This window comes from Theobroma umbraticum, unplaced genomic scaffold (genome assembly GCF_002168275.2).
Source record: "Theobroma umbraticum cultivar Fairchild unplaced genomic scaffold, ASM216827v3 scaffold_147.0, whole genome shotgun sequence".
Classification (NCBI taxonomy): domain Eukaryota; kingdom Viridiplantae; phylum Streptophyta; class Magnoliopsida; order Malvales; family Malvaceae; genus Theobroma; species Theobroma umbraticum.
Genome location: NW_018397259.1, coordinates 9,299,174 through 9,309,256, shown reverse-complemented (window position 1 = coordinate 9,309,256; position 10,083 = coordinate 9,299,174). Strand labels below are relative to the sequence as shown.

The following is a 10,083-nucleotide window of genomic DNA, read 5'->3' as shown; positions in this document are numbered from 1 at the left end:
AATTTTTTTAATTAAAAAAAAAAAAGCAATCTATTCATCTTAATTTCTTCCAGCTGTGAGATTAGATATTGTTACCAAGCTACTCCCTGATTTGTCAATGGAGTTCTACAGGTCCTGGAGGCGGTTAAGGGGTTGAAGTTTTTAGTTCATAAGACAGTAAGACAGTACCGAAAGGGGTCATGCGTCTCCACCAAATTCTAAGCAAAACATCATGTCTTGAAACATTTGAACAATAATTTGTGACAAGTGTGATTCAACTGTAATTCCATTTTCCTAGGAGTGGAAAGTTGAGCTGCGTGAAATCTGTGACCGGTTGACTTTAATCTTTAGTTTCCCAGCCTGATATTTTGGACCAGGCCCGTCTTGGTGTCCATCAAGCTTTAACATGTTTTTTGCCAAGCCTGAAAGCAAGGCAGACTGGCTTGAAAGATGGATTTTCTCCTATTTGATCTTGCCTTCATTTGATGTACTCATGAAAAAACCATAAAGGTAGATGCAAATTAAAACAAGGTCAAGAACAAGCATCCTGCTGAGCCTAAGGCATAGATGAATGCTAGAATATGTCTTGATCAATGCAGTTGAATCCCCCACAAGGATTAAATTTGTCAGTCTGCCTGTATTTCTTATCATACACTGTGAGTCATTGATGCTTGAATTTCTTCTAGTGTTCGTCCCTTGGTCTCCTGCACTAGCTTTGCAATGAATATTATGGCTAGCCCAGAAATGCTTGAAAATATGAAGAATGTTCCAGGAATAGTGTAATGATAAATGGTTTAGTGTGATAACCCCAGTGGAAGTAATGACACAGAGAGAAGAATCAGGGAAAGAGTGGCATTAGGCATAACCAGCAGAGCTCCATTGGAGTAAGAAGTTGAAAGTGTAAGAAACAACCAAAGAACAAAACCAGTTCACCAGGTTGCAAAGGCTTCCAGCTGAGCCTTTATATTTACAGGATATATCTGGGAAAAGAAAAGACCATCTATTAGCTATACATTAAATGAATGAAGAAATCAAGACAGAAGTTGTTGACTAGCCTCTGACATTATAATCCATGGAATTCCTGACATGCCAAAGGAATAAAATCCTATTACATCTGATTGCAGAATTATACAAATAAAGCTTATGTATCTGATAATAGACTTCAGCTAAAAATGTGACAAAGGAATCAATATGGTTGATGGAAGTCATGGGATATTTTTGATGTGATTAGAATTTTATTGATCTACAATACATGTGAGAACCTGCACCAGTGTGCTCCTGACATAAGTTTGGACTATTATCAGAAAAGGAGACACAAGATAATTTTTCATTTGAATTTTTCACAACAAATATTGGAAATGACCTCATACGAAATCTACCATTGTTCACGGCATCTGAAATAATTTAAAGACCATGTAACAATTAGCACTAGGCATAAAAGGGCCACTCTTTCTATTTTCTGCAAATGGGAATTGCAAACCACCACAACCTGGTAACAACACCAAAACAAATGACAAAACTTAATTATGGTTACTTGAATTCTTTGCAGCATACAAAAATTTTTAGAATAGAATTTAACAAACAAAGGTTGACGGATATCAGGTCATTTCATGCTGACATTTTGATCATCTTCGCAGTTTCTACGAAGCAGCTCAAAAATAGATTGATCTCCTCCGTCTCTACATAATAGATCCAGTAGCATTGTCGCTGTTGAAGAATCTGCAGAAAATCCTTTATCAACCATCTCATGTAAAATTTGCATTGCCCTTGACACATCGTTGTTTTGAAAAAATCCTTTGATCATTACATTGTAAGAACAACTATTTTGCAAGCAGCCATTCAGTTCCATTTTCTTAAATAATTCATATGCTTCATTTGGTAACCCTTCTTTACAAAGTCCTTTGATCATGATACTACAAGAGTAAACATCAGGGCGTAACCCTTTGACTGGCAGTGCACAAAACAATTGCCTTGCAACATTAGGTTGCCCAACTTGAAATAAGCCATCAATTAAGATATTATAGTGGACTAAGTAAGGTTCTATCCCATTTTTCTGGATAACATGAAAAATGTCGAATGCCTCATCAACATGACCGTGCTTGCATAAGCCATGTAACAAAGTAGAGTAAGTGATTGCATCTGGAACTAGGCCACAAACACTCATTTCTTCAAAATGTTGTCGTGCAGCTGAAAGTCTCCCTAGTTGGCACATGCCATTTATAAGAGCATTGTACGTAACAGTGTCATGGACTAATCCATTTTGAGACATTTCCTGAAAGAGAGCCATGGCCTCATCTATATTTTGAACTTTACAACATCCATTGATCAAGATGTTGTAACCATAAACATCAGGTACACAACCCTTAGTAATCATCAAATTAAAAACTTTTCTAGCCTCATCCATTTTGCCTTGCAAGCAATATCCATCCATCAATGTATTATATGTAATAGTATCAGGGTCAACAGCTTGTTGAATCATTCCTTCAACAATGTCATGAGCCTCTGAAACCCTCCCTTCTTTACAAAATGCATCAACCAATATAGTATAAGAGACAATATCTAATTTGCAATTGCTAGCAACCATTTCAGTCAATAAGCTTTTAGCTTCCTTCCACTGACCTGAATTACACATAGCATGAATTAAGGAACTATAAGTCACAACATTTGGCAGAATGCCTTTACCTTTCATCTCAGCGAAAAGGTTTAAAGCCTCAGATACAAGCTTGTCCTTACAAAGACTATCAATGATCGTGCTGTATATCACAATGCCAATTAGGAAGCTATTTTTTTCCATCTTCCTTAGCAATCTAATAGCCGCACTAGTGTATCCTGCTTTACAAAGACCATTTACTATCGTACCATAAGTAATCAAATTAGTTTGGTAACCATTCCTGACAATCTCATCAAAGAACACCACTGCTTCAGCTATTTTACCTTCAATACACAACCCATTGGCGAGGGTGGTAAATGTAACGGTAGTTGGTTGAATTCCCAGCTTCAACATTTTTCCCAGAAGCGAAAACCCAAAATCCGTTCGATGCAAGCGACAAAAACAATTAAGCAAGATGCTGAAACTATAAACATTATGTCTGATTCCAATTAATTCCATTTGTCCAAACAGAGAAATAGCAGTTTCATAATGCTTCATTCTAGCAATGGCACTAACTAATGGGGTAAATTCAGAAATAGAAGGGCGGGGACGGGTGCGAAGCATGTGATTGAACAAATCCAAGGCATCATCAATCCTGTGAAACACATACCTGGATTTCTTGAAACAGGAGGAAGAGGTAGAGAAAAAAGGGGATTGGAAAGAAGAAAAGCAAAGAGGAGAGAAACTGGAAAGGAGAAGAAAGGAAGAGAAGAGATAGAATGGGAGTTACCAAGTAGAAGGAGACGCAACTGCAAAGCAGAACAAGGAGAAGAAGTGCATTTCCAGGTCCTCATCATCATCTGCTCTTCGCTAGACAATAATGGCTAAGGGTGGGTGGTCATCAGTTGCCTTCAGCTTTCGGACCACTAGCCTTTCCTTTTCCCTTTTAATGCGTTGGTTTTTAATTTTTTGGTCCTATTTTTATTTTATTATATTTTTAATGTTTCTAATTTAAGATTCCTTCCTCAAAGATCTATATATTTATTTATTTTTCTCAAAATAATAAAAAAAAAGAAATTGCTAACTTGTTTTTTCAAAACTTCAATAATGAAATTTGTTCCCAACTTTAATATTTTTTATTTTTATAAATAAAAATTATACCATCATAAATTATATTTGTAATACAAAAAATTAAAAAAATAAAATTTAATGTCAAAATATAAAAAATAAAAATAAAGATATGATACATTGAAAGAATAAGAACTATAAATCTATATTTTATATATATATATATATATATAAAAGGAAATTCAAAAGAATTTCTACTCTTAACATACATATTTACTTTTAGTATTTTATGAAAGAAAGGAATATATAAGTTGTGAGATTATAATCCCAAAATCTAGTCATCTTAATTTCTTACAGCTGTGAGATTATGAATTCAAAGTTGTGAGATTAGATATTGTTTGCCAAGCTACTTTCTGATTTGTCAATGGAGTTCTCTAGGTCCTGGTGGTGGTTAGGTGGTTGGATTTTTTAATTCATAAGACAGTAAAATAGTACCAAAAGAATTCATGCCTTTCCACCAAATTTTAAGGAAGTTTGTTGGATATTTTTAAATAAATACGAGACACAATCTTATATTGGAATTCAAAAAAATTATTTTTATTGGAATTAAAAAAAATTATGTCTGTTGGATATAAAAAAATAAAAGAGGAATTATTTATGTTGGAAAGAAACTTGAAATAAGATCCGTTGAAAATAGATACTTAAACTTATTGAAACCACTATTTTTTAAATAATAAAACATACAATAGAATAACTATTTTTTCTTTTTTTTTTATATTGTTCAAGTTTTCTTTTATACCATTTTACTGTAAAAAAATCTTATGAAAATTTAATAATCTTGTTATAGTTTAGTGAATTAATTTCATCAATGTAAAACGCCGTCAATTATTGAATTTCATTCTATCTTCAGATTTGTATGTCAATAACTTTTTTATACACTATAAATGAAGTGAATAAAACAACAATCTTTCCTTTTTGTCTATATCCTTCAAAGTTTTCTTCTATACTGTTTCATTGCAAAAAAACTTTATGAAAATTTAATAATTTTATCGTATTCCGATGAATGCTCAATGAATTGATTTCGTCAATGTAAAAAACCATCAATTACTAAACTTCATTGTTTTTTCGAATTTATATGTCAATAACTCTTTAGAATACTACTTGTAAAACGAATAAAACCTTAAAGAAAGTAACATTGTTACACACAGTTATTTGTGACAAAGTGAGATTTCAACTGTAATTTCCTTTTCGTAGAAGTGGTAAGTTAAGCTGCGTGAAAGTTGTGAGTGGTTGACTTAATCTTTAGTTTTTCCCGGTCTGAGTTTCTGGTCCAGGCCTGTCCTGCTGTCCATGAAGCATTAACATGTTTTTTGCCAAGCCTGAAAACTTGGCAGATGGCTTGAAAGATGAAGTTGGATCTTACTTCATGATCTTAACTTCATTTGATGTACTCATGGGAAAAACCTTAAAGGCCAATGCAAAATAAAACAAGGTCAACAGCAAGCATCCTGCTGAGCCTAAAGCATATATCAATGCTGGAATATGTTTTGATCTATGCAGTTGAATTCCCCACCATGATTGTATTTGCCAGTATGCCTGTATTTCTTATCGTGCACCGCCAGTCATTGATGCTTGAATTTCTTCCAGTGTTCGTCCCTTGGTCTCTGGCACCAGCTTTACAATGAATATGATGGCTAGCCCAGAAATGCTTGAAAATATGAAGAATGTTCCTGGAATAGTGTAATGATAAGTAGTTTAGTATGATAACACCAGTGGAAGGAGCGACAGAGAGAAGAATGAGGGAAAGAGAGGCATTAGGGATCACCAGCAGAGCTCCATTGGAGTAAGAAGTTGAATGTATAAGAAACAACCCAAGAACAAAACCAGTTCACCATGTTGCAAAGGCTTCCAGCTGAGCCCTTTATATTAACAGGAAATATCTGTGGAAAAAAAAAACAAACCATTTGTTTCTATTAGCTATGCACTAAATGAATGAAGAAATCAAGAAAGAAGTTGTCGACTAACCTCAGACATTATAATCCATGGAATTCCTGACTAAATGAATGAAGAAATCAAGAAAGAAGTTGCCGACTAACCTCAGACATTATAATCCATGGAATTCCTGACATGCCTAATGAATAAAATGCCATGTACATCTGAATGCAGAAATATACAAATAAAGCTTATATATCAGATAATAAACCTCAGCTCAAAATGTGACAAATAAATAAATAAGGAAGTCATGGGCAATTTGGATTTGAACTTTATTGATCTACGGTACATGAAAGAACCCGAACCACTATGATCCTGATGTAAATTCTGCACTACTATCAGAAAAGGAGACACAAGATAGTTTTTGATTGAATTTTTCACAACAATTTTCATGCTAGAGTTAAAAGCATCTGATTTGTTTCTCAATTGTTAAATAAGAAGAAAATGGACGAAAATGCTCGATACAGATGTAATCAACAGTAAAATATTTTTGAGGAAAAGAACACAGAGAGTGTTAGTGTAATTTGAATTACCAGGATGCCAATAAGTGCTATAAATGGAGTGATTTTCTCCAACCAATGAAGATCCTGCTCATGACATTTCATATCTTTCAGGAAATAGAAGATAAAAGGAAATTAAGATGTGGAAAAGAAAATTTTTAGATGGTGTAGTTAAAATTTTATGTTTTGTTTTTGAGAAACCTGCAAGAGGAATGACACTCCTGTAAGGAAGCACCCAAAGAATGTTCCAACAGCAGAAACCTGCAAAAATATTTGGATTTCAGTACTAGTTTCTCAATTTAGTTGAGATAAAGGTCATTTGATTATTCTATGTTCTAACCATTAGAAGAGGTCGTCTCCCAGATGAATCAATTAAAAGTATACCGAGAATGTTCATGACAATCTGCATAAGGATATGTACAGTATCAGAGAAGCACCCCATGATGAATTCTGAATTAATATTACCATTCAAATAGATTGACACCTGAGTTACAGCTACTGCTATAATTCCTATAGTGCTTGGAAACCCTGTCAAACAAATTGTCAGTCCCTCCACAGCCATAGTTTTTAAGTTATTTGGAGCATTTTTTTACTATAATTTACCGGCTAAATCAAAAATGCTGTTAGCATAATATGCAAATCCTTTGTATCCTCCAAGTTGTTGTAGTAGCATCAAGCCAACTCCTACCTGTGGCGAAAATCTCGTTATATCTTTGGATCAAGCATGTCATTTACAGACAAGAGAGGAACTATGAATCAATTAATGTAACTCACGATGACTGAATGAGTATATTTTGAACTGAACACATCCAGAATTTTATCTTCAGAGCTGTGTTGCAAGTTTTGGGTATAATCCTGCAAGATTTTAGAACAGATCAAAATTGCGCTATTAGTTGGAGGTCAAAAAAGTTCAGGCTTCCAGATTTAGTCCAAGGAATGACTACTCTTTAAAGGATATTATATTCAAAATTTACTTGGATTTCTGCCGCTTCTTGAGAAATATCAGCACTCATTCCTCTGAGGCACTGCAGAGAAGTTTTGAACTCATTGTCTCGACCATTCTTAGCCTGCAGGCATGTATATCCATAATTGAGTACTTTGGTGTATTCTGTTGGCATTTCTATTTTGTTAAGCCGACACCAACTGTTTTAACCGTGTAATGTTTCTATGACCGAAAAAAGAGCCAGGCCATATGATTATGCGGCAATCAAAATAGACAGAATTCAAAGGATTCTGACTAAGGTGAGATTTCACGACAGAAAAAAATAAAGCAAACACAATTCTGATAGAACTCATGGAACTGAAGATTCTACTCACCAGCCATCTAGGAGATTCCGGAACAAAGAACAAACATAGGACCTGTATTAGACAAGGAATGACACCTGCAAAATTGCAATGGTCGGAAAATCATTAATGCATTCCTTGTGTGTTGTAAAACTACAATGCAGCAAAGCAGCATGGAGAGAAAAGACTGAAAGATGCTACCTATCAGAGCCAAGATGCGCCAATAGGTGATAGAACCAACAAAATATGCGACTGAAATGCTACAAATTGTCATTGCCTGTAGATTAAGCAAAAATGGAAACTAAATCATAGACCCTTTTAGTCCAGAATTTACAAAAGTCAAATACCTACAATGCTCAAATTTACCTGAACTAGTGATGAAAATCCTCCCCTAAGATTCTTAGGAGTTATGTCTGCTACATAAACAGGTCCCTACTTGGCATTAAATAAGACATCGTTATCAATCACATGGTGAACTGCATTCAGTAGATAGATGAAGTCTTACAGCAATTACCACATAATTAAATACTGCAGTTCCAAATCCCAGTGAAAGCCTTCCAAGATACAGTGACCAAGCTTTCTGTCAAAAATCATTGCAACTTTCAGGATTATGATATGAGAACAAGCCAATGATGTTATAACTAATAAAAAGAAAGCCTTGTAGAAAATGGAGTAAGAGGAAAGCTGAGGATACAAGACCTTGGAAAACGCTATAGCTAGCCATCCCATGATGTAGAATATATTCAATATCCAGAAGGTCTGCCTCATGAAAGCAACCAAAAATCATTAGCTGAGAACTTGATAAAGCTTTAATGATGTAGAATAGATGCTCATGTATGCAAAAAACTCACAATTTTGTGACCAAAGAAATCTGATATTCTTCCACTAGCTATTGCACCTGCCATTCCTCCTATTGTCAATATTGAACCAAAAACTGAGTACTGCACAAATTATGGGGAAAAAAGAGGGAAAGTGAGGGTCAGTTAAACAAAAAAAACTCAGAAAAACTAGCTTTAAGCACGTCCCAAAACAGTGCAGGGCATTCTTCTTTGACCATATAAAGGCACTTTTTAAAATATCATCTATGATTCCCCAATGATCCCCACGAAAATGTGGTGAGCTACACAACAACCGTTTGGGGGGAGGGAAAAACTCTGCAAGTTGAAACTCCTTTCTGACATTAACATCAAGTTAATTATGTCTTAATGTTTTTAAGCCTGGCACCTACCTCTGCCACAGAGAGACCTAGTTCATCTATGATTCCAGACTCCGCAGGTGATGAATAGCCACCCTGGAAAGCAATCATGTAAAATAAGTATAATCATGAGCATGATCATTAATGCCTCAAAGATAGAGAGAAAACAATCATGGATGTTGACTCTAGGATCCAACTATTCAACCAAACTAAAGTCTGGTTTCGCTCTTGCTTTCCTCAGTCTGTTCTAACAAGAAAATGTGACTGGGAAATCTTATCCTCTTGTGGCCGAGTGATTATTGCAGTAAAAATAAACGGTCATAATCACATAAGCAATTGGTTCCAAGATGCAACAACTAGAACAACACAGTAATCCTAACCATACAGCTGATAATATGCTAGGAATTAGTAAAAGAATAGGAGAATTTGAAGGTGTCACTAAGTACAAATTTATTCATGTTTGTCCTGGAAAGATCTGAAAAGAAAAATTGTTTTACATTGTCTGCATAAAGTACAATCTAGAGTTCAAATCTATCAGACGAAGTGATCAAACTGCTATAGTCAAGGCAAGGAATTAAAAAGTAGGAAAAGATCAATGCATCTAGTTTGGGCCAAAGCTATGGTCCTAGCAAAAGCAGAACCCAAGATACATAAACAGAAGAAGATTCCCGATGTTACAAGGCAAAAACATATGCAGATCGAGAAGAGAGAGAGAGAGAGAGAGAGAGATGAATCATGTTTGGATCACTCCATTGGATACTCACAGAGTACCCACAATTACTAGAAGCACAGGCTGCGACAGTGATCCCCAGAACAAGAGATATTGTTATAGCACTGGACTTTCTTGATGGTACACCATCACCATTGCAGCTACTGACAATCAAAGGTTCAGTTGCTGATCCCCCCTCTATGCCTTCTCCCTCCATATCTTTTGTCCCCCTGGAAAGCAGAACGAAGAAAAAGGGTAAAAAAGTTGAGACAGAAATCTAGACAGCAAAAGACAATGACTTTATGGTAATTCTTTAATAAAAAACGTGTTGTTTTCTCATGCAGAAATTAATGTAGTTGTTTATTGAATGGTCATCCACGTAGCAGGTTCTCTGCCGCTACCATTTTCTGTCCTTTTTTTTTCCAAAATAATTGCACTGTATGATTTTGCCAGTTCCAACGTGATAACCCATCAGCAATTTTCAATCTTGATGGCCCCTCGCACCCTGTAATGCTCATATCTTAGAAGCCAAAGCTCATATCTAGAGTTCATCTTGGGTCTCTCTTCACTGATTTGTATGGATTTTGCATGATCCTGTTTCAGATTTCCTGGTGAAATCAAATTTTTCAGTAACAAATCAACCTCCTTAATGATCTAATGGCCTGTGTCTAGTCTGATTCAGTCCATTCTTTACTTAAACAATGAATTACTAACAGTAAAAGAATTTTCCATCACTAATAACCTGAACATCCACTGTTCTTAATTG

General features: G+C 35.2%; 2 protein-coding genes across 5 annotated transcripts; both read right to left on the bottom strand.

Moving 5' to 3' along the window:
* Positions 1-280: 280 nt before the first annotated feature.
* Positions 281-3,490, bottom strand: LOC110415871 (uncharacterized). Of its 2 annotated transcripts, none has more exons than XR_016351170.1 (2): positions 1,359-3,326; positions 281-959 (listed from the first exon to the last, which is right to left on the bottom strand). XR_016351170.1 is itself a non-coding variant. In XM_021427630.1 (2 exons), exons 1-2 carry the CDS (start codon positions 3,407-3,409, stop codon positions 1,583-1,585), a joined length of 1,692 nt encoding a protein of 563 aa, XP_021283305.1. In that variant the 5' UTR covers positions 3,410-3,490; the 3' UTR covers positions 976-1,582. The 2 variants fall into 2 exon arrangements, 1 of the variants encoding a protein (XP_021283305.1); XM_021427630.1 differs by lacking the exon at positions 281-959 and adding an exon at positions 3,360-3,490 and having other exon boundaries at positions 976-3,224.
* Positions 3,491-4,785: 1,295 nt separating this feature from the next.
* On the bottom strand, positions 4,786-9,739 carry LOC149527308 (sugar transporter ERD6-like 5). Of its 3 annotated transcripts, none has more exons than XM_089783465.1 (18): positions 9,373-9,703; positions 8,642-8,704; positions 8,265-8,354; positions 8,113-8,172; positions 7,928-7,993; positions 7,780-7,845; positions 7,615-7,690; positions 7,447-7,511; positions 7,104-7,196; positions 6,904-6,984; positions 6,733-6,817; positions 6,614-6,657; positions 6,470-6,532; positions 6,331-6,390; positions 6,163-6,216; positions 5,734-5,793; positions 5,463-5,577; positions 4,786-5,367 (listed from the first exon to the last, which is right to left on the bottom strand). In XM_089783465.1, exons 1-18 carry the CDS (start codon positions 9,532-9,534, stop codon positions 5,243-5,245), a joined length of 1,428 nt encoding a protein of 475 aa, XP_089639591.1. In that variant the 5' UTR covers positions 9,535-9,703; the 3' UTR covers positions 4,786-5,242. The 3 variants fall into 3 exon arrangements, 2 of the variants coding, with proteins under 2 accessions (XP_089639591.1, XP_089639592.1); XR_016351171.1 differs by having other exon boundaries at positions 5,345-5,367; positions 5,663-5,793; positions 9,373-9,739; XM_089783466.1 differs by lacking the exon at positions 5,734-5,793.
* Between the last annotated feature and the right edge of the window lie 344 nt (positions 9,740-10,083).